Source organism: Schistocerca serialis, chromosome 3, assembly GCF_023864345.2.
Source record: "Schistocerca serialis cubense isolate TAMUIC-IGC-003099 chromosome 3, iqSchSeri2.2, whole genome shotgun sequence".
Classification (NCBI taxonomy): Eukaryota; Metazoa; Arthropoda; class Insecta; order Orthoptera; family Acrididae; genus Schistocerca; species Schistocerca serialis.
Genome location: NC_064640.1, coordinates 176,043,797 through 176,069,594, shown reverse-complemented (window position 1 = coordinate 176,069,594; position 25,798 = coordinate 176,043,797). Strand labels below are relative to the sequence as shown.

Below are 25,798 nucleotides of genomic sequence, written 5' to 3'. Positions count from 1 at the left end.
CAGAGTTTTCACTTCTTCTCCACAGATTTTAATTCCTATTCAAAATTTTTCTTTTGTTTCCTTTATTGCTAGCTCAGTCTACAGACTGAATAACATTGGGGATAGGCTACAATCCTGTCTCACCCCCCTTCTCAACCACTGCTTCCCTTTCATGCCCCTTGACTCTTATAACTGCCATCCGGTTTCTGTACAAATTGTAAATAGCCTTTTGCTCCCTGTATCTGTCTCCTGCCACCTTTAGAATTTGAAACAGCGTGTTCCAATCAACATCATCAAAAGCTTTCTCTAAGTCTACAAATGCTACAAACTTAAGTTTGCCTTCCCTTTACACATCTTCTATGAGAACTCGTAGGGTCAGTATTGCCTTGGGTGTTCCTACATTTTTCCAGAATCCAAACTGATCTTCCCTGAGGTCAGCTTCTACCAGTTTTTGCATTCTTCTGTAAAGGATTCGTGTTAGTATTTTGCAGCCATGACTTATTAAACTAATTGTTCAGTAATATTCACACCTGTCAGCAGCTGCTTTCTTTGGAATCAGGGTTATTACATTCTTCTTGAACTCTGAGGGTATTTCACCTATCTCATTTTTCTTGCTCACCAGATGGAAGAGTTTTGTCATGGCTGGCTCTTCCAAGGCAATTAGTAGCTCTGATGGAATGTTGTCTACTCCCGGAGCCTTGTTTCGACTCAACTCTTTCAGTTCTTTGTCAAATTCTTCATGCAGTATCGTATCTCCCTTCTCATCTTCCTCTACGTCTTCTTCCATTTTCAAAATATTGCCCTCAAGCACATCTCTCTTGCACAGACCCTCTATACACTCCTTCCACCATTCTGCTTTCTCTTCTTTGCTTAGGACAGATTTTCCACCTCAGCTCTTGATATTCATAGAGGTGGTTCTCTTTTCTCTGAAAGACTAATTTCCTTTTGGAAGTATCTTATCTTACCCCTAGTAACATATGCTTCTACATCCTTACATTTGTCTCTAGCAATTCCTGCTTAGCCATTTTGCACTTACTGTCAATCTCCTTTTTTAGACATTTTAATTCCCCTTTTGCCTGCTTCATTTATTGAATTTTTATATTTTCTCCTTTCATCAATTAAGTTCAATATTTCTTGTGTTACCCATGGATTTCTACTAGCCCTCGTCTTTTTACCAACTTGATTCTCTGTTGCCTTTACTATTTCATCTCTCAAAGCTGCCCATTCTTCTTCTACTGTATTTCTTTCCCCTGTTCTTGTCAATCATTTCCTAATGCTCCCTCTGAAACCGTCTGCAACCTCTGGTTCTTTCAGTTTATCCAAATCTCATAACCTTAAACTTCTGCTGTTTTGCAGTTTCTTCAGTTTTAATCTGCAATTCATAACCAATAAAATGTGGTCGGAGTCCACACCTGCCTCTGGAAATGTCTTACAATTTAAAACCTGGTTCCTAAATCTCTGTCTAACCATTATGTAATCAATCTGAAACCTTCTGGTTTCTCCAGGTCTCTTCCACATATACAACCTTCTCTCATGATTCTTAAACCAAATGTTAGCAATGATTAGATTATGCTCTGTGCAAAATTCTACCAGGCACCTTCCCCTTTCATCCCTTTTCCACGGTACATGTCCACCTACTACTTTTCCTTCTCTTCCTTCTTCTACCACCAAATTTCAGTCCCCCATGACTATTAAATTTTCAGTTCCCTTAACTATCTCAATAATTTCTTTTATCTCATCATACATTTTGTCAAGTTCATCCTCATCTGTGGAGCTAGTTGGCATATAAACTTGTACTACTGTGGTGAGTGTAGGCTTTGTGTCTATCTTGACTACAACAATGCATTTACTATGCTGTTCATAGTAGCTTATCCATGTTCCTACCTTTTTTACTCATTATTAAACCTACTCCTACATTACCCCTATTTCATTTTGTATTTATAACCCTGTATTCACCTGACCAGAAGTCCTTTTCCTCCTGCTACCAAACTTCACTAATTCCCACTATATCTAATTTTAGACTATCCATTTCCCTTTTTAAATTTTCTAACCTGTCTGCCCAATTAAGGGATCTGACATTCCACACTCCAATCTGTAGAATGCCAGTTTTGTTTCTCCTGAGTAGTCCCTATCCAGAGGTTCGGGACTATTTTACTTCCAGAATATTTTACCCAAGAGGATGCAATCATCATTTAATTATATAGTAGAGCTGCATGATCTCATGAAAAATTACAGCTGTAGTTTGCCCTTGTTTTCAGCCACTCTCAGTACCAGCACAGCAAGGCTGTTTTGGTTGCTGTTACAAGGCCAGCTCAGCCAGTCATCCAGACTGTTGCCCCTGCAACTACTAAAAAGCCTGCTGCTCCTCTTCAGGAACTATGCATTTGTCTGGCTTCTCAACAGATGCACCTTCATTGTGGTTCCACCTACTGTACGGCTGACTGTATCACTGAGGCATGCAAGGCCTCCCCACAACGGCAAGGCTCATGGTTCATTTTCCTAAATTTAATGCTAGCTGTCATTAATTTTGTCATAGTGTTCTTATATCATCCCACAGTCATTCAACTTCGACACCTCTCCCCACACCACAACATCATCTAGAACTAAGGAATCTGCCTGTTGCCCTTCATCCACAGTTCACAGCATATCATGTGAGAAAAGGACAAACTGAGTTTTGATGCTTTCTAAAATCTTACTGCTTCATAGATATTAGCTTTTTTATTTATTATATTCGAACTCATAATATGTTCTAGAATTCTGCAGCAAACCAATGTTAAGAATACTCGTCTGTAATTTTGTGGGTCTGTTCCTTTACCCTCCTTATATACAGAAGTCAAGGAATGCAAGCCAAGTAAGGAGCCAGTTCCATTGAGCATTCTTTGTAAAAGAAATTGGGATTACTACGTTGTCCATATCGGACTAAGTGCAATGGTCGAACGATGGTATATTTGTATGATTCTCCTCTGTGAATGATTTCTTAAATGTGAAATTTAAAACTTTGGTGTGGCATTGGAAGATAGCAATATGAAAGCCAGACCGGTCAACGAGTAGGCATTAGAAGATAGCAATATGAAAGCCAGACCGGTCAACGAGTAACTGGGTGGAAGCCTTAGATCCACTTAGCGATTTTACATAGGACCACAATTTTCTCTGGTTCTCAGCCAGATCTTTTGCTACAGTATGACAGTGTTGGTGCAAAAGACAGTGCAAACATTTACCTATTCAAATCTGTGTTGGAGTGTGTGTGTGTGTGTGTGGGGGGGGGGGGGGGGGGGGGGGAATTGTTGGTGCACTAGTTACTAGCACTTTTTCCATGAGTTTAATGAATACAACAGATACCCATAACAGAGACTTTGGTCATCAATAATATATTCTCCTTCACTATTTACAACAGTCTGCCGATGCTGGGGTAACTTTTCTTTGGCTCTGTGAGGGTAGAAATCACACGGTTTTAATGCGAAGAACTCATTGAGCCGTTTTCGAAGTGCATTTTCATCTGGAAAGTAAGTTTCTTGAAGGTTGTTCAATATAGAGTTGAAAAGGTGGAAATCTGAGGGCAGAAGATCATGTAATTAAGGCAGGTTTGGAATGACTTCCCAACCAAAATCCTGTAAAGTGTTTGATAGTTTTTGACAATAAATGTCAGCTGTGATGGTTATACCTCAGGGAAGGAATTCATGGTACAACACATCATTGCTGTTCCACAGATGCATTACACTATCTTTGTGGCTGTGCGCAGGTCTTTGTATGGGGAGTTGCTGCTTTGTTTGGGCTTAAACTTTCCTTTCTTTTCCTTAGTTAGCATAAAGACACAATTTGCATAGAGGATGAGAATGGTTGGTGGTGTTCATGAGCCAACTAATGATGAGCAAGCAAAGATACACATACAACCATCTGCTGATATTTGTGATTTTGGCTTGGAATTTATGGTACCCATACACCTGATTTTGTATGTAACCTTCCCCATTGCGTGAAAATGTCGCATGATGGGGGAATGATCATAGTTGATCACATTTGCCAGTTCTTGAGCACACTGATGTGGATCATTGTCGATTAATGTGTTTAAATGATCTTCTTCAAACCCTGAAGGACTTCCTGCACATGGAGAGTCATTAATATTGTCAAAACAATCCTCCTTAACATGAGAAAACTATTTTCTTGCTGTGCTTTGTCCAATAGCACTATCCCCATACATAGTGCAAATATTTCTGGCTGCCTCCACTGCTGTCAGCCCTCTACTGATCTCAAACAGAAGAATATGTCTGAAAAGTTTCTATTTCTTCACTTGACATTCCATTTTCAAGCATCCACAGGTCCACTCATTGACATAATGACAATATTTAAACTCAAATTAAATCGTTAACTACGTACAAAAAAATGACAATCAATAAATAAACATACAGCAACCAGAATACCAACATGCAAAACAAAAACACTATGACTTTATGCACCAACCTACTAAGTTTGACTTTATTTTATGTTTTTTTGCAAGGTGCTGCATTGGTGTGGAATACAATTCAATAATTTTTTTCCAGTTTCATTTTGCTGTCTTTTCATTCATAATTGTTATTCCTAACATAAGTAGCAATTCTGTCAATATTATTAGTTGTCACAAATATCTGCTTATCATGATCATGTCATTTATCTTGAGGCTGTCATTAAGTTTGGATGTGATAGTTTGCTTATAAGTTGGTGAAGCCAACAAATTTAAAACCTAAAGAAAACCTGAATGAGGTGACAGACTGATCTGCAGTTTAGTCCAAGGCCCATGTTATGTTGAGATGTAACAGTTTGATTCACAAAAATTAAACTGATAATATTTCTCTTCAGAAATATTTTATAGTTTTTTTCTGCACGTGTCGTGGATTTTGACATTGTGCTGATGTTGCGAGGCAATAATGAAACTTGCATTGCTTGCTGCAAGGAAACAAGGTGATTTAGATTAATGAAACAGTTAATTGCTTTTTTCTGAACACATTATGAATTTGTACACTGTCCTTAGATAGGGAGCTAACAGCACATCTCCTTTACTGCCAGTGACATGTCCAGCAATTACACTGATAACGTTTGATCTGACAAATATTTTACAAATAACAGTGCTGTGGTTAGGTTGTCTTCTATAGCACGGCACAAATTATGGTGTATGAAGTGAGTAGGAATTTCATTAATAATCTTCTTTGTCACACTTATTTCATTGTTTTTTTGCAAATCTGTTACAAATTAGGCTTGGGACTGAAAGGATAGTTTCAATTGCTATGAGCAGCAATTGAATTAATGACAATGTGACATTTCTTGATTCTTATTTTCAGACACATTGTCTGCTTGCTGCTCTCTCATTGGCTGTGTAGAACAAACAGCTGACACACCCTCTTTCATTCCTGTCATACCTCACAGCAAGCACTGACAATATTCCTGCATGAAACATAAAAGTATGCTGCTGGTCCCATTTCAGACTTTTACTCAGTTTTTTCCACTGTCAAGGATCTGATCTCGGAGGAGGGATATGGGGATGCAAGGTCGAAGTTGGACGCTTGAGAAACTTTCCTTTACCAGGTTCAGAATACAGGCAGGGTCAGAAAAGAAGGATAGCAACTAATTAAAAACAGCAGTACATGAAAAAAATAATACCAGAGAGAGAGAGAGAGAGAGAGAGAGAGAGAGAGAGAGGAAGAGAGAGAGAGAGGGGGGGGGGGTGTCCTGGAGTGGAAAATTTTTGAGTATTGTATGAAATTAATCTATTTATAATAGAGTCAAGTCTCGAACAAGCCAACAACAAACCTCGAAGTTCTTATTAGTATTGAGTGAGGACTCTAAAATCAGTTGTACCACAGCTCATTACAACTCTTAAGTTGACATAATGCAGCATGGAGCCCATATCAAATACCCAAGAAAAATCTTAAGTTAGATAGAAGTACTACAATAATGTGAATACTGAATATGGAAGTATCATATAGATGAAATTCCTTTTTGTTAAAGTGTCATTAAAAGCAGTCTTTCCAGTAAGCTGATGTTGTAGATGGTGTGGCAGCAGTGTATCACTTAATTCACCACCTGTCTCAACCATATCATGTTTGAGCTCAGGTGTAATACATATATATGATAAATCTTCTATTGTATTACACTAGAAGATTAAATAATAAATTCTGAAACAAGGAATAGTATAACTGATCAGCTTTATGTTAATAATGAATTACCTAATCATTACTGCATTTTCATACATTAGGCTCTACATGTGATTCTTAACAGAAAACTTATACAACACACTGTCTCGTATTCTAGAAATGTAAAATTCTTAATTACTGATGGCAATAGTTTTTCTGAAATTTGATGTTAACTTCACTACTGACACTAACATGCATACATGAAAACTCCTGACTGACACCACAGTGTATACCTCCTGCCCATTTCCACCACTATTAACTGACAGAGCAAGTCAAAGGAAGGCAAGAGCACAATATCTAGTGCAGAAACAGGCGTAAGACAGTTGCTCATTGGAAACTCAATCCATATCAATTCAAGCTACTATAAAGCCATATAATCACTTCTGAACTTTTGCACTAAGTCTTTGAACTCAAAATTTCAGTGAACTTCATAATGCTTTTATTTTGTTATTGCAAAACAGGATGTTGTTGTATACTACAGCTTATACTGATTCTCAATGTGCTTGTGTTTTCTGAAACTTTCAATAAAGCTATGAAACAATGCGATTGCTAAGTCTAATATTTGATGGAGTGTTACTGACAGAAATACTTAAATATACTTACAAAGTATTCTTAACTAACAAAGCACTTACAAGGATGGTTTGCCATAATACTAACGTGGGGCACAACACAAGACAGATCATACATTTTTTCAATAGTTTAAAAATATGTATGGTTATTGTGAGTCCTTTGTACCTGCGCCATGCTCATCATGTCAGTTAAAAAAACAAAAAAAAAAACAAAGAACTGAACAATGTGCCTCAAATGCCATGCTTGCATGACAAAAAAATTTATAGATTAGGAAATAAAGTCATTCCTCTACTATACCTGGAAAGAATTTCCAAGTACTCATAAACCCCATTATTTCATATTTTCCATGCAAATATGATCCACACAAAAATGATAAAAGTAACAGAATTTGAAACATAGCTACACAGAGTAGCAAAGAAATTCTCATGCAAAATAAACTACAACAGCAAACTGGTTCACATATATGCTTAACAACGCTGAAAATGAAAATTATCTAATTTATTAAACTTTGTGAGCTTCCCTTAGCTACGCACTCAAACAGGCACAGTTTTGTCAAGAATAAGTCATTATTCTTGCCCTCAAAAAACTAATCAACTACTCCAAGTTTCTGAATGCAGTATACATGATGCTTATAGAAAAGGTAAGTCCAATTCATCTGAAGAAAAGTAAATGAATAGTAAATAAGAGCTATCATAAGTAACAAAGGCATAATACAAACAAAGAGATTTATCATAGTTCCCTTTGAGTAATGTGTGCTTACAACTATCAGCATACACACAACACTCCACATGTTGCATATATGGCTTACATTTAATGTTTTGCCCTCTTCGAATGTCTTTCGTGCGACTTTGGGGTTCTGAGTGCACATAGGGCTTCCTGCCACCATGCAAGTCTGCAACCAATATGTACAGTATGAAATAGATAACAAACAATTTCCTGAAATTAAAAAAATAACATGTAGCTACAAAAATGTACCTTGCTCAGGAACACCAGAATATGTCCTGTATGGCTGGTTGTGTATAGGTCCTCTTTGCTGCTGTTTGTTCCGTTTTGAACCTTTTCTATCACTGTGGACAAAAACAATGTCATTATTACAGCAAAGTGATTCATGAGAGATCACTGTTTCAACAGCAGCAGAATGAACACGGAAAATATGAGAGACTTCTGAACACCTTACATAAGATTATCAGCATCAAACACAAGCAATACCGTGTAAAAGAAGTAAAATCAAACCTTATCATAAAATGTATAGAAATGAGTACAGGAAAATGCGATTTCAAGCACAAACAACAGCTATCAAATTCAGTCAAGGGGCAACTTAGGGAGTCAGTTGCACCAATTAGGAAGTTTCTGGGTGAATTTCAGGAGTGGATTAATTACAGAAAATTTACTCCACATGGACAATGTGCTAAGATATTACAGGTTTCATATCCTCAACAACTGAAACAATTATATTTCACTCCAGTACCTCAAGTATAAGCTACAATGCTTCTTCATAGTATCTATGAGATATTTATTGTACACACAATTTCACTAGTGTGTGTGTGTGTGTGTGTGTGTGTTTGTGCAGGAGGGGGAGGAGGTCAAGGGGGAGAATTGGGAGGAGGTGGAGGGGGAGAATGGGGAGGAGGTGGAGGGGGAGGAGGGGGAGGGGGAGAATGGGGAGGGGGAGGCCATCAGAATTGTGAACTCAGTTTTTGACACATTATTGCTAGGCTGATGTACATTGCCCTAAATTTTTCCTGTCTTTTTTTTCCTTAATAAAAATTAAGTGGACATTTCAAATGACAGTGTGTGGGTAGTGCACTCTATATGCATGCAATGCCTAGTGATGAGATCTGAATGAATAGTGTAACATTGGTTTCAGCTTTATCAACTAACTACTTTGCATATAAAGAGCATTTCATACAATACATAAATTCATGTGGAATTAAGTCCATATTCTTTTTATATGCCCACTTTGTTAACTTATAATTGTGTTTTATTTTTGTACTAATTTGACATGTCTAATATCATTGTACAATGATCTGTAGCTGAATGAACATCTTGCTAATAGAGCAAGCTATACTTTCTCCTAATTCACAGCAACCTGTGACTAGATGTTCATAGTCAGCATGGCTTTGGCTTGCCTATAGGAAATGTAGTGTGTGGCAGCACAATAGTTGTCATTGCTGAAATCTCCAGTTACTGACAACATGGTTTCTGCTGTTATGGGATTGAACCACAGCAAGTATTAGGTCTACAGCTTTGCTTTCACTGGCTTTTTTTTTTTTTTTTTTTTTTTTTATCAAAGTTGAAAGCTTTATTGTGAGACACTTTGTACTTGTCATTGCTGGCCACTATTCCCCCATTTTTCGGGCACTATATAAATCCTGTGATGGTCTCTCTGAGGAGATCCATGAATCGATCAAATTTTGCACTTGTTCATATGACTTGAGGCGCTGGTCTGCCAGGCCATGTGCCACTGATTGAAATAGGTGGTAGTCAAGGGGAGCAGTGTTTGGAAAATATGGCAACTGAAACAGGACTTCCCATTTCAACATTTCCAAATCTGTTTTGACAGGTTTTGTGACATGGAGTCAAGCATCGTCAGGCTGCAAATCACCTTTTCATTGTCAATTGCTGTATTGTGGTCATCTGTCTCTCAGTGCTTGGCTCAATGACACGTTTTCGATAACGATCTGCTGTGACAGCTTCTGTCAGTTTCAAAAAGACATGCCTGTCTTTAACAACAAAATCACTGTTCTTGAAGCACTGATACCATTCTCTGCATGTTCTTTCACTACTAGTTGCCTCATCGTAGGTCTTATCCAGCACTTTATGAGCCTCAGCCACAGATCTCCCACAAATGATAAGAATTGGGCATCATACAATACATTTTATAAGCAATTTTTGACTCCATCAATACAGTACAAATTAAAATTTGAAAATATCTTCAGAAACCCCAAGGAAAATGCACACAACAACTCTTACAAGAGAACCATTGTAACTATTGAATGGTGGTCAATAGGATAACAGATCATTCCTCACACGGCAAAGAAGCTGTTCAAACTTCATAGAAGGTGCTTAAGGAGTAATGGGTCCTTAATTGTTCTTACAATACAGACCAATCTGGAGATTTCTGGATCAAAGAGGACATTAAACCATTCTCATCAGACAATTTTGGACATTCTTCAATGTGTTAATGAGGACATTACTGTCCCTGAAGATGTAATACTATGGTAGAAACTATGCCTCAAACCATATGAACATTGACACACAAAATGGTTTAATACACATGACCAGTTACCTTTCATTTCAGTGGGGTAATAGGATCCACTGAAAACTGTGATACAACTGCCCAACCTGTTACAGATGTTCCAACCTGACTCTCAAGTTGAACCAGACTGACTCATTTGCACACTTTCCTAGACATCCTCCAAACTGCCATGAGCAGTGCTACATGTAACGTGGAGTAGTGGCTAGCTTCACTGGCTGGTGTGCCGTGGGTAAAAAGTTCTTTTCTTTCTGTGTATTGGTGTCCATAATAAACATACCTTCAGTACTAAGTTTCCTACTTCACTGACAACCGTGCTTTCATATTTGGACTTGATTGTTGCTACAATGTGACACTGGTGGAGATGTCATACTTCAAAATGTTTACATCACCGTGATTCCAATTTGTCAACATAAAAGTCATTTCCTACAGTGCAGGAATCTAAATACAAGCAGTACATTGTTCCTAAGGTCTGTATATTTAGGGGCCAATGTATTCCAAAACAGCAGTAAGTCATCTCGTATCAGGCACCCATGAGTGTATTCTGGAGATGCTGGTCAGGATCTGACCAAGTTGCCAAATGCAAGAGGTGGGATGACATGACAGATTTGGTAAATGTGTACTTTTACTTGGATGGCAGCAGGAAAGAGAAGCCCGACAGCTGGGGTAACAATCAGCAGAATATCCACTTGGTGGAAGAACAATTTAAGAACAGGGCCCAGCATCATGTAAAAACAACACAGTCTTACGTGCAGAATGTTTTGACCCCATGGCACATTATGAACCAGAATACGACAGAAACTGACAAAATCTCATATTTGATACGAGCAGCTGCAGATGGCATGTACAAAACTCCTACGATAAAAGATGTCCCAACAGAGGAATTCACTGTAAAGTGCCAGTACATTGAGGAAATGAGGTAGAAAAATAGTTGGATGACACTACTCCCCAACATGCTGTAGCCATTCCCCATTGACATATACAGGTACCAGCCATTCGCCTAGCTGTGGAATTTAGAAAAATGCATTGAGGTGACAATCGATGGCAGTGAGGCCATCACAGATGAAATTCTCCATCAGTTAGCAAGATGTACGTAAATGTCCTCAATGTCATCAGACAGCCAACCTGGCTGTGTGTTAGTTGACTTGAGCATCTTTGTCTATAATGCCAAATGGTTATCATCACCAGCTAATGGAGACTATGCTCCATGATATGAAAGCAATCGTGGTGAAGATCATCAATAGGAAATGCATCCAGCCAACAGGAGCACATATTGCATGAATAACTATGATTGACAGAACACAGCCCTTTTAATTTGTTGTTTTAGCATAATGTAATTACAATGTTATTCTTGGATGGGAATTCTTGCAGACATCACAAATAGTAATAGACTGTGAAGGCCAGAGCTTCAGAATGACTAACAAGCACACACAACAAAGAATGCTATGCGTGGTCATTTGCCATTGAAGATGATTATGTCCTGCCGTCATCAACAAGACAAGTTCCAGTAGTCAATATAGATGCTTGGTTAAACAATGAAGCTTTTGTCAGTTGTAAAAAGCTACTGAGTCTCCCAAAACAAATCTACATACATTGTGCTCTGCTACTGCTACAGGCAACATGATGGAGGGCACTATTACTGAACTGTCAATAAGACCTAGCCTGACCAAGGAATATTGGTGATTGTTAGCCATTCTGCAAGACTTTTTAGATAATTTCAAATCCAGAGTGAAGAAAAGACAGATCATGCAGCCTACGATAAGACACCATAACGATACTGGCAATAATCACCCAATTAGTCAGTGATCATGTGTGGTTTTGCGAGCTGAACATGCATAATTTGGGAGGAAATGGAAAACATGCTGCAAGAAGATGTCATCAAACCTTTGGAGAGTCCTTGGTCATCTCCTGTGCTCCTTGATAAGAAGGCTGGCACATGTTGTTTTTGTGTCAGCTACCAGTAACTGAACGAACAGGGAAAAAGAGTGTCTACTTCTTGCTGTGCATTGGTGGCATCTCAGCCTGGTTGAAAGACACAATGTATTTCTGAACTATGGACATGCAGTGGGCTACTGGCAAATCGAGGTTGATGAGGTCAATCTAGAAAAGAAAGCCTTATCCTTGAGGAAGCACTATCATCATCTCCAGTCCTAGAATTGTGTGTGATGAGAATGTCAAGCAGAATTTCATACCAATGCTAGTGGGTACGGGATACATGCAGTTCTAGTGCAAATTCAGGAAGATGCTGAAAATGTGATAACTTATGCTTGAAGAGTGCTCTCTAAACCAAGAGGAACTACTCTACAATGGAGATAGACGAATTTGCAATTTTTTGGGTCATCAAAAAGTTCCACTTGTATTCATTTGGCAATCCATTCACTGCTGTGATGGACCACCATTCTCTGTACTGGCTGACTAACCTGAATAATCCATTGGGTCAACTAGTAGAATGGGCACCGAGGCTTCAGGAGTACTCTGTCACAGTGGTATTACAGAAGTGGATGCAATTGGAAGGACGCTGACTGCCTCTCAAGGAATCCTTTGGTGGCACACAGCTGCATGGATGAAACCTCAGTCATTCTTGCATTAAATGACATTGCTGCTGAACAGAGGGGATACAGCACTGCTGATATCTACAGAAGACTTGAATGAGGAGGAAACAATCAAAAGAGAATTCCAAATAATAAACAGAGCAATGTATAAGTGAAACAATGATCCAGTGGAGCTGAAGTGGTAGCTCATTACCCCTTTTCACCTATTTCCAGCTATTTCCACAATGCGCCAATAATTGATCACCTGAGATTCATTAACATCCTAGACAGAATCAGATACAGATGTCACTGGCCAGGTCTCTAATAAACCATTAGACACTATGTAAGTCACTGTAAGGAATTTCAGTGATGGAAGCAAGTGGCGCAGTTACCTCTGGGGCATTTGATACCGCTTCCTCCCACTGTGGCATCATTCCACCAGATTGAAATCAACCTCTTGGGGAGGTTCCTGAAGTCCATAAAGGAGGATCGGATAATAATCTGCACTGACAACTTCACCTGCTACACTGTCACCAAAGCTATGCTGACTGTTTAAGCTCTGTAAATTTCAAGGTTCCTAGTAGCGGGCATCATTTTGAAGCATGGAGCACTCCATGTTATGATCTCTGATTGTGGAACAGTTTTTCAGTCAAGACTAATATCAGAAATAATTTCAAGTTGGGACACTGCCCACAGGATGATCACTGCCTACTACCCGTATATGAATGGCCTTGCAGAATACTTAAATAACATGTTGGCAGATATGCTCTCAATGTATGTTGATGCTGAACTGAGAGACTGGGATACACTACTGGCTGTCATGATATTCATATATAATACAGTGATGAAAGACACTACACACCTTTCTTTCTGCTCCACAGTCGTGAGGCCGAATCAACCATGTATGCGCTATTCCCATTTCAACCACATGATACTCAGGATGACCTTGTGAAATACCTCATCACTGGGACTGGAAAATAAGACAGCTCACTTGCATATAGTTCCTGAATGCCCAGGAGAAGAACTGAGAGCACTCTAGCACCAAACACCGACCAGTGAGATACAGCTCTGGAGACTTGGTGTGGATTTTTACATCAATGCAGAAAGTGGGACTATCGGAAAAGTCACTTAAGAGCTACTCTGGGCCTTATCGTACTCTTCATCATGTTCCAGATGTCACATATGAAGTCTAGAATTATGTCATCCATCTCCTCAGTATGAAACCTTCCTACAGCACACAGGCACAGATCAACAATGGGGCTTCTCATTCAGAGAAACTGAAAGCCCACTCGATGATCATGAATTTTCAACAGGAGAGGTTTAACTACAATGGTCATCATAGAAACTGCGATGAGGACACAACCAGAATGCCATGACCTTCCATTGCTGCTATTCAGAGGACCACTGACAAATTCTAGATATAGAATGTTGTGGTGATGATGATGATGATGATGATGATGATGATGACAATGGTTTGTGAGGCACTTAACATCAAGATCATCAGGTTGGTTGGTTGTTCGGGGGAAGAGACCAAACAGAGATCATCAGCACCTGTACAATTTCCCAATCTTTCCAGTTCCAATCTCACCACTTCCCAAATGATGATGAGGACAACACAAACACCCCAGTCCCCGGGCGGAGAAAATCCCTGAGACAGCCAGGAATCGAACCCTGGATCCTGTGGTCCAGAGGTAGCAATACTAACCGCTAGACCAAGAGCTGTGGACTATTGGATGTTGTAGTTAGCTTGAGTGAGTCTGAAACTGCAGGTCATGTTTATCCAAGAGAAAGAGCAACACCATGAGCTGTGTTACATACAACATGGGGTAGCAGTTCGCGTCGCTGGCTGGTATGTTGTGGGTCACCAGTTCTGTTCTGTTCTGTTCAGTCTGTGTACATAATAAACATGCTTGCAGAACTAGGTGTTGTACTTCACTGGTGACCCTGCTTTCAGGTTTGGACTTGACTGTTGTTATAATGTGACAATATTATCCTAGGGAAGGGACTATGTATACTTACACATGAAGGCACCTTGCCTCTCAAAAACGATTTTATTGTGAGTTTTTGGCTTATGCAGGTTTCATCACATTGTATTCACTGACAGTACACTGCCAAGATACAGATAAAGCTCAGCTGTCATTTCTGTGGCAGCAGTGTTTCATTATGGTTGACATCTACCTTTAATGCTTTCCTGTCTATAGTAACTTTAGCATTCCAATTATTGAATTTAGCAAACCAAATATGCTCATGATCTCCATATTCTATTACATCTCAAACAATGACTGGTGTGAACCAGCTAAGGGGCACTGAAACTGACTGTTGTTAACTAAGAACAATGACTGTGATGATACTGTTGAAGAGCAAAAGAATTTCATGTCATGTGTTACACATGAATATGAAAATGAGCTCCAGAAATGAGGTGTTTATGGCAGCATGCCCATTTCTGTGTATCCAATCACTGTAAGAAAGGGGGGTGGGGTCTGCCTGTTACCAATAGGTAATTTAGAACCTCAACCACATTAACTGATATGAAAAAAGAAACTATCTTAATCCATAAAAAGGAACAGATATCCAGATAACTTGCTACTGCTGTAACATACTTTTTACAAAAATAGCATAATAGCAACAGTGATGCTTTCAGAACAACTCTGCAGGAATTACTTGAAGCTATAAGTTAAAGGCTTTGGCCTAAGCAATACCATGAATAATACACATATTGCCTCAGTTCATTTTCATACACCAAAGCACAGTAAAAAGTACAAAATAGAGTATTCAAATTATACAGAGATTTCATACTTAAAATTTTTCACTTTTCAAGGTGACAATAGTTGGCCAATAAAAATTTGCTGTAATTCATTTGCAGACAATAAACTTTGTTCCAAGAGTCTTCCAAAATGACTGGGGAGACAGTCAATCATTTTTCCTTTGTGAGAACATAATGTTGAAAATAAGTTATCATTTCCTGCCAAAGGGATATGGAACAAGATATACAATGTGAAATATCAACAGAGAAGTATGATGGAGAAGATGCTCTGATAATCCAAAATACATACTGAGCACCCTCATTCTCCATACCAGAAATTCATTTACCACTGACAGAATTCCTTCTGTGGTACATGGCTCTCACTGAAGGTTCCACAAAATCATTCACTATTATTGATATCTACCAAATTTGCCATCAGGACATTCACTGGACTTCGTAATTTCATTATTCAAGTCACTGTAACAGGATTCGAATCTTCTGCCATGGGCAATTGCCTTTCTATAATATTTGAGGTCTGGTAAGCTACACATCAGTGATGCAGGAATGCAAGTGAACACTGATTCAGTTCACAGCTTTCATGGAACATTCTGTACCAAATATAGCTGCCAAAGAAGCTGGAGTCATGTTCCATCCAAAAAATTATACAGCCCCAAATAATCAATATATGTCCATCAGTCCACACACCACTTAGCTGTTCTCTTAGGAAACAGTGCAGTAAGTCAGTAATACAATGTACTGGGGGATCCACCCATGCAACTCATTTCCAATGTACCAGGACATAGACACATGAATAAATACCCAGCTAACAAAAAATTAGGAGTCAAATAGCTAAAAATTCATCAAGAAATCACCAAACAAAGCTCATAGATTGCTCACATAATTCAGAAGTGCAATAATTCATATATTCACAGATTGTGTTTAAAAATTCCTGTAATACTCCAAAACACTTATTTCATACAAACATTCAGTTAATGTCAGGCAATGTTGTGATAGATTTGGCTTAGTGTTTTGTTAACACGTTGCAATATAAAAAATAAATGCTCTGAGTAAGAGTAGCTATTCTGACTAGCACACAACACATTGCTAAATATCCATCCGAGTAATGACAAAATATTTTTTCACAATAAAATACATGCATTTTAAAAGGCTCAGCATTATTTCTGTCTGGTATATATTTCAGTTACTTCCAAGAAGTGAAGGCTTAATAAAACATTTGAAAGATTGTTTTTAGTTGTCCTCTGAAAAGCTAAACTTTTCATACACAATGCTAATAAATATGAATAAAGGAAACTTCTAGACAACTAAAAAAGTGTTTTTTAGACAAACAAGCTTCTAGTTTATTTTCAGAAACCCATTATCCACATCTCTTAAAACCATTGTGGTAACTGTTTTGATTAAAATTGAGCACCTAATATTGGAGTTCACCTATTTCTGCATGACTACTATGTAGTTTACACCTAAGTGATTGGCAGAGGGTTCACTGAGTGATTTTCACATTATTTCTCCACTGTTCCACTCTGAAATAATGTATGTGTGTGTGTGGAGGGGAGGGGGGAACACTTGAATCTCTGTGTGTGATCTCTGATTTCTCTTTTTTTTGCTACGATAATCATTTCTTCCTATGTAGGCAGGCATCCAAAAAATACTTTCACATTTGGAGGAAATGTTGGAGACTACAATTTTGTGAAAAGATCTTGCCACTTCAAAATATTCCTTTGTCTTAATGATTGCCATTCCAACTTGCTATCATATCCATGACACACTCCCCCCATTTCACGAAAGTACAAAATGAGCTCCCCTTCACTGAACTTTTTCATTGCCTTCCATCAATCCTTTCTGGTAAGGATCCCATACTACACAGAAATACTCTGGCAGAGGATGGACAAGCATAGTGCAGGCAGTCTCTTTAGTAGACCTGTTGCATCTTCTAAGTGTTCTGCCAATAAAACACAGTCTTTGGTTCACCTTCCACACAACATTATCTATGCAATCATTCCAATTAAATTGCTCATCATTGCTATCTTTAGGTATTTAGTTGAACTGACAGCCTTTAGATTTGTGTGACTGAAATTTAACAGATTCCTTTCAGAACTCATGTGGATGTCCTCACATGTTTCATTATTTAGAGCCAATGGCCACTTTTTGCACCACACAGATATTTTGTCTAGGTAATTTTGCAATTGGTTTTGATCTTCTGGTTACTTTACTAAACAGTAAATGACAGCATTATCTGCAAACAATCTAAGATGGCTGCTCAAATTGTCTCATAAATCATTTATATACGTTAGGAACAGCAGAGGGCTTATAACACTTTCTTGGAGAATGCGAGATGTCACTTCCATTTTACTCAATGACATTCCATCAGTTAGTATGAACTGTTGAACTTCTGACTCAAAGTCATAAATCCAGTTGCAGAAACGAGATGATACTCCATAGGCATGCAATTTCATTACAGCCTATTTGTGAGGAACAGTATTGGAAGCCTTCTCAAAATCCATAAATATGGAATCAGTTTGAGTTCTCCTCTCAATAGCACTGATTACTTCATGAGAATAAAGAGCTAGTTGTGTTGCACAAGAACGATATTCTCTGTAACCATGCTGACTGTATGTTAATAATCATTTTGCTTGAGATAATTCATAATGTTTGAACACAGCACACATTCCAAAATATTAGCACAAATTAACATCAGAGATATGGGTCTGTAATTCAGTGTATTACTGCTACTTCCTTTCTTGAGTACTAGTATGACCTGTGCAACTTCACAGTCTTTAGCTATGAATCTTTCGTAGAGGGAGCTGTTATATGTGAATGCTAAGTATGGGGCTTTTATATCAGCTACCCTGAAAGTAATCCAATTGGTATACAATATGGACTGGGAGACTTGCCTTTATTAAGTGATGTGAGTTGCTTTGCTACACTAAGGATATCTTCTACGAAGTTACCCATGTTGGCAGTAGTTCTAGATCTGAATTCTGAAAATATTTACTTTTACTCCTTTGGTGAAGGAATTTTGGAAAAATATATTTAGTAATTCCACTTTAGTGGCACTGTAATCAATAGCATAACTGTGCTAAAAATTTAAGCACTTTCTATGACTCAATTTTTAAGACACCTTTATTCCCTTTCACCTGCTTAATCTTTATATTTTCTCCTTCCATCAATTAAATTCAATATCTCCAGCATTATCCAAGAATTTCTACCATGTCTTCTCTTTTTACCTATGTGATCATCTGCTGCCTTCACTATTTCACACTCAAAACCACCCGTCCATTTTCTATTGTATTCCTTTCCCCAGCTTCAGTCAAACATTGGCTAATGCTCCCTCCGAAACTCTAAACAAACTCTAGTTGTATCAATCAGCTCACATCTCCTTCATTTCCTACATTTTGCAATTTCTTCAGTTTCAGCCTGCAGTTCATGACCAGCGAGTTAAGCACAGAGATCACATTTGCTCTAGGAAACATTTTACAGATTAAAATCTGGTTTCCAATTCATGTCAGTCTGAAAACTTCCATTGGCCCTGGGTCTGTCCCACACACAAAATGTTCTTAAACAATTCTTAAATCAAGTACTGGCAATGTTTAAATTATGCTCTGTGAAAAATTATATTAGGCAGCTTCCTCTTTCATTCAATTTCCCAGGCCATTTTCTCCCCATGTTTTCTTCTCTTCAGTTTCCTACTATTGAATTCTACTCATGCATCACAATTAAATTTTCATCTCCTTTAACTATCAGAACAATTTCCATTGCCTCATTATACACTGCATTACCCTATCCCATTTAGTGTTGATATCCTTGTACTGACCTAACCAGAAGACCAGTGATTCCTACTGCTGCATTTCACTAATTCCTGCTACATCCAACTTCAAACTAGCCAAGTATCTTTTTTAAGTTCTCCAACCTAGCTACTCTATTAGAGACCTTAACATTCCAAGCTTTCATCTGTAGACTGTCACTTATGTTTTTCCTGAACTCAACGTTCTCCCGGGGATTGCAGAACACTTAAAAGATGCAACAGGTCCACTAAAGAGACTGGTTACACTACACTTTTATGTCCTCTTCTGGAGTACTGCGAGATGGTATGGGACCCATATCAGGTAGGATTGATGGAAGACATTGAGAAGGTCAAAGAAGGGCAACTCATTTTGTATTATCATGGAATAGGGGAGAGAACATCACATATGTTATGCAAGTTGGATTGGTAATCATTAAAACAAAGTTCTCTTTCTTTCTAGAGAGATCAATTCACAAAATTTTAATCAGCAAATTTCTCCTCCAAATGCAAAAGTATTTTGTTGGTGCCCATCTATATACAGAGAAATCATCATCATAATAATAAAATAAGAAAAACTGATGCTTGCACAGAACAATTTAAGTATTCGGTTTTGCCACACAATGTTCAAGATCAGAACAGTAGTGAAACAGCTTGAAGGTGGTTCAATAAACCCTTTGCCAGGCAAAGATTGAATTGCAGAGTAATCACAAAGATGTAGATACAGATAAGTCTTGCTCAGTGGAGGCACCAATTGTGTCTTGCCACTGGTGTACTTTACATATTAGCAGAATCTCTCTGAATATTCTGCAAGATTTTGAGACAGAGTCTTTTTGTGGAAATTATTAAAATCATCTTGCATTGAAATCCATGCTTAATTTTGAGCTTCTGTAAAACTTTGCCATTCTTGGGGATTTTGCATTCTTTTAAATTTGGCATGCTTTTTTTGTTCCTTCTGCAACTTTTCTCACTCATTTTGTGTACCATGAGTGATCAGTTCTGTCTCTCATTATTTTGTTTTGTATGAATCTCTGAATTGCTGTTGATTTTTCTTTAAATTCAATTTAAGTTACACAAATTAATTCTGAAAGGAATGGAGACCCTCTCTTAAGAAGGTGTCAATCTAATTTTTTATTTGCTTTTTTAAATAGATATATTTTGCATTTATTTTTGGTGGGTTTGGATGTTACATTATTCAGTCTCACTACAAGAACCTTGTGGTCACTAATCCCTCTACTCTCACGATGCTCTAAGGTCCAGTATGTTTCCAAAGCCATTTACACTTTGAGTGTGCTCCTGAACTAATTCCTCAAAGTAATCTTGGAAATTATTTCATACAAATGGTGGATGATGTTTTATACCCACCACTAGCTTTGAAGATGTATTTTCACCAACATATCACGGGTCGATTGCAAGCATACCTAACTACAGCTGTATGAGTGAGGTACTTAAGTTTTCTTTGAACCTTTCAGTAACTATATCATCTGAATTAGGAGGTCATAAAAAAAATTAATTATATATACTCTGGTTGTCAGATATAGCCTCTGCCCATACTAACTCACAAGAACTATTTCACTACAAGATACATTACCTCTAACATCAATAAATATGCCACCACATACTGTATTTAATCCATCCTTTCTTAACACCATTAGGTCCTTTATCTTGGCTGAAATTATGTCCAGATTTACCTACCTTTCAGTACATTTAATGATTTGTGCTTCTGCACTTTCTATTAATGCTTAGAGCTCTGGTTCTTTCCCGTCCCTGCTATGAAAATTTACTTCAAAAAACACTTATGGTTCTTAGATCTACGCTGTTCCATTTGAGACTGATACCCACTCTAACCTGAAAGTCTACCCAGCCCACTCCACACAGCCCCTACTACCCTTGTAGCTGTCCCCTGTGTGTAATGGACCAAGAACTTATTAAGTGAAACCTGTTACCCTGCCACCCTATGGTGCAATCCAAGGAATCTGTAGCCCACACATTTGCAGAACTGTCTGAGCCTCTGATTCAGACCCTCCACTCAACTTTGTACAACAGGTCCACAATCAGCCCTGTCAATGATGCTACAGATGGTGAGCTCTGCCTTCATCTTATAAACAAGACTGTCAGTCTTTACCATTGCAGATAGCTGTCTGCAACCAAAGAGAATCTCTTCTGATCCAAAGTGACACACATCATTAGCACCAATATGAGTCACTGTCTGCAGCTGGCTGCACCCTGTGCTCTTCATGACATCTGGAAGGACCCATTCCACTTCTAGAATGCCTCCCCCATGGTATGCACATAGAGTAAACACTCGACTAATTTTCCTCCTTGGCAGCCATATCTCCAAGTGGCCCCATTATGCATGTGACAATGGAGCTCACAACTAAAAGTAATCCCACCCTATGTGATTGTGCACATACTCTCTCTCTCTCTCTCTCTCTCTGAATATACTGTTTTGGTGATGCTTCGTACAGAGGCCAATTTTGCCAATTTCCTTTATCACAATGTTGACAATGCTAGTCACCTGGACCCATACAAGCAAAGAACTGGGAGAGTTGGAGAGGTCTTGAAATGGCATTCATGACAACTTCAATCTTATGACAGCTCTTCCTTGATATCCTCGTCCACCAAAAAACAATGAGAGTCTCGGACAGTGTTTATAGGAGATCCTCATATTTGTACCTGTAATTGCATGCTCTCTGATACCACAAACTGGCATAGCAGTGCATGGTCTGAAGACTTTAATGCATTATGCAAAACACACTCAATAAGGATGGAGCCTGCATGCAACACAGTATACTGGGAGAGCTGTGCACTGCAAGGTTGAAACACTTGCTGTAGACCTCGAATGCAAATATTATACTCAGTAATGGACTGAGTACCAGCAGCATCATAGCCAGGAGCACAGCTATTTAACGACACAACTATCAGTTACTATTTGGCAATATTGGAGAATGCTGCCAACAGCTCACGAGATTTTAAGTGCTTGGCAGGCTGATATTGCAAGAAGATTTTATTAATTTTGTAAATAATGTACAAAGTTCCTTTTGCATAAATTTTCCAACTGCTTTAATCATTTCTATTGAAACACCATCCTTTTCTGGTGCCTATCTATTCTCCATACCTCAAATGTCATCATACACCTCATCCAAAATTACATTTGGTATGTCACAACTTTTTTAAGTATCAAACCTGCATTTCTGATTCCTCTTTTGAATGCTAAAAAGCATTTAAATAAGTATTTAAATGGCTGATAATATTCTCTCTGTTATTATTGTGCTAATGTCTGTCTTAACTGATGAAATGTGGTGTACTGCCAAACACACTTTTTTTATTCTCACACCCTCCCGAAGACATTTCTGAATGGTTTCATGTAATTCAGCATACTCTACCACAATCTCAATGACTGGCTGAATCTCCTGCCTTCTACATAATAGTTACCTTATTCCATTTGAAATTTCCTCTTTACCAGCAACATTTACTGTTTCTGTAAATATCTTTGTTTAATGACTGTCTCTTGTCTATGTTTGTGTAACCTACATTTTCTAACTATAAAATCTTCTGACTTCCTACCTGACGATCCGAGGATTTCCAATTTGGTGCCAATTTTTTACCTTAGGCCTTATGAGCCTATGATCACTTTCACTTTGAAAGCAGTAAGTAGTGTCACATCCTGCACAATTTCTATTATTTGAACCAAAACTGAAAATCATTGTATCTTATAAAATAATAAAGGAACTAATACACTCTGGGACAAAAGAAAATGATGCACCTCACAGGAATTATCTGAATGGGATGGAAATTGCTAGATGTGATGTACATGTACAGACAAACAATGGTTACTCTTTCAGAAAAAAATGGAGGATTTACTCAACAGAAAGAGCTTCACAAATTGAGCAAATCAGTAACAAGTTGGTCCATCTCTGGCCCTTCAGCAAGCAATTATTTGGCTTGGCACTGATAGATAGTTGTTAGATGTCCTCCAGAGTGATATTGTGCCAAATTGTGTCAAACTGCCATGATGGCTCATCAAAATCCTGAGATGGTTGGAGTGCTCTCCCCATAGTGCTCCATATATTCTAAACTGAGGAGAGATCTGTTGACCTTTCTGGTCAAGGTAGGGTTTGGCAAGTGTGAAGACAAGCAGTAGAAACTCTCACCATGTGTGGGCGGGAATTAGTTTGCTGAAATGTAAGTCCAGGATGGCTTGCCATGAATGACAACAAAACAGGGTGTAGAGTATCGTCAACATACCCCTGTGCTGTAAATGTGCTGCAGACGACAACCAGAGGAGTCCTGTTATGAAAAGAAATGGCACCCAGGCCATTAATACTGCTTGTCAGCCTATACAGCATGCGGCAGTCAGGTCAAAGTCCTACTGCTGTCCAGGGCATCTCCAGACATGTCTTCAACCTGGAATGTCATTGACTGCAATAGTATTAACTTCAAGGATGTGTCTCACTTCAAACTGAGCCCTGATGACCAGTGAAGATGTGCCTGGAGAATGGAGAGATACCAATTTGACTGTCGCCCACTGTACAGCCCGACAATCAGGAGTAATGGTCTGGGGCACCATTTCTTTTCATAGCATGACCCCTTTGGTTGTCATTTGCAGAACCCTTTCAGCACCATGGTACCTTGCTGATATTCTACATCCCATTTTGTTGCCCTCGATGGCAAACCATCCCGGGCTTATATTTCAGCACGGTAATGCCCGCCAGTACACAGGGAGAGTTTCTTCTGCTTGTCTTTGTTCTTGCTAAACCCAAACTTGACCAGCAAGGTCACTAGATTTCCACCCAACAGAAAAAATTTTTAAACGATATGCACAGAGCCCTTCAACCACCTCAGGATTTTGACAGTCTAAGGTGCCAGTTGGGGCAGAATTAGGCACAGTATCTCTCAGAAGGACATCCAAAAACTCTGTCCATCAATGCCAAGCTGAATAACTTCTTGCTTACACGCCAGCGGTGGACCAATACATTATTGACTTGCTCAATTTGTAAAGTTCTTTCTCTTGAATCAACCATCCCATTTTTCTGGAATTTAATGATGCATTCGTCTATACATGCACATAACATCCACCAATTTCTGACCCAATCGCATAATTCCTTCACAATGCATCGTTTTTGTCTTAGGGAGCATTTAATTTAATCAGCCTAATAATACTCCTCTTCTATTGTGTCATAAAATGCTGGCAGATCAGTTTTAAAAACCGCAAGAAACTGAACTGCTTCAAAATAACCACAGTTGTGGTTGTATGGGACATATTTCAAATAAACGTTAAGTAAGCTTCACTCATGTATCTCCATGTCCACCATGTCTAGTTTAGTCTATGAGGTCCTCAAGCAAATGTAAATGTATAAAACTAAACCATGTCAGCTTGTATATTAATTGTGTACCACTGCCTGACTTTTTGCTTCCTTATATATTGCATTTCTCCCCGCTGGGATTGCTGGCAGTATCTAAAAGTTAGTGTTTTCATGCTGTTGGTGGTGGTGGTGAAAACAACAGCAATTTTCAGGATGGAGTTTGTTTTAATTTAATATTTTATAGTGTGCCCTTTTCATTGGCATTCTTGCCTCATACAATGAATTCCATGATTTGTTGCCCTGACCACTCCTAACAAAACCAGCAGCACAATAAGCAGACATAAAATTTCCATCTACAAACATAAACAAAAACTCCAGCTGACCAGAAGAGGATTACAACGATGTGGTGCCCATATGTGGTAACTTATAACAGAAGAGTTTTTTTATCTGTACTGACACAGCCATTGAGATCAATTTCCATGTTTGTGATATGTTGGTAAAACATTTCAAATATCAGTAGTACGACAGCAGCTACAATATAATGAAAATACAGTTGTGAACTGTGTCTAAGGCATGCTTGATCCTGAACCAGGAGTCCACATTCATAATGCTGTTGGATCATTGTTTTATCTTACAGCAATTCATGCAGGCAGAGGGTTTTCGGAGTTCATACTGAGAGGCTTTCCAACAGTAGTGTACCTACTGGTAGAGTCTCTTTGAACAAACTGAACCCAGGAGCTGAAGCAGACAAAAGGTTCTCCAGTTTTCTCTATTCCACACCTCCCACCCTTAAGCCATTCATTTTATATTGTCGTGTGACGTTAGCACAGCTATACACCTCTTTACCTATCACACTTAAATGATACTTTATTACCATGTGTCCAGATCTAAGACAATGTTTCACCTACTATCTAGGAATAACAGAGCATTTACATCTGAAAAGCACTGTAACACTACCAAGTAACAAGTCACAACACTGTTCCTCTGTATAAGTTGATTAGCTCAATATTGGGAATAAACATTAATATTTTGTGCACAAGTATTCAGGTGTTATGTATCTCACCTGATCATCGAATGAGTTTGGTGGCATTTTGCTCCTGAGGGAACACTGACTCTTATTACCATACCAAAGTGAAAGACCTCTACATTATATTCAGCAAAGCACTACCCTTAATAGCTGAAGTAATGGTTCAAAAAATCCATAACACTGCAAAAACATCAGCAACCTACGATGAGAGATCCAGAAATAGTTGCCTAGCAACTACTGCCCAGAATCTAAACCAACTCCAATGAAGCCATAATGAAAATGGGTAATTTAGCAAGAGAACAAATGGTTGAGGAACTACCTGCTGGTCTTGATCATATTCGGACTGTCTGAAAATCCTATGGAACAGACCACACACTGGCTTGCTGAGAACAAGAATTCACATGTGCAATTGGGGTTTTCTGAAGCACA

The 25,798-nt window shown here is 38.5% G+C and overlaps 1 protein-coding gene across 5 annotated transcripts in view; it reads right to left on the bottom strand.

The window, feature by feature from the left end:
• LOC126469889 (uncharacterized) overlaps positions 1 to 25,798 on the bottom strand; it is a 425,616-nt gene that overhangs the window by 233,992 nt on the left and 165,826 nt on the right. For 4 of the 5 annotated variants that reach the window (XM_050097228.1, XM_050097232.1, XM_050097229.1 and 1 more), the window contains exons 4-5: positions 7,686 to 7,777; positions 7,519 to 7,602 (exon numbers count right to left, since the gene is read on the bottom strand). In XM_050097228.1, the coding sequence (XP_049953185.1) occupies positions 7,519 to 7,602; positions 7,686 to 7,777 (176 nt within the window). The remainder of the gene's footprint in view (positions 1 to 7,518; positions 7,603 to 7,685; positions 7,778 to 25,798) is intronic. The other variant, XM_050097231.1, reaches the window with a different exon arrangement.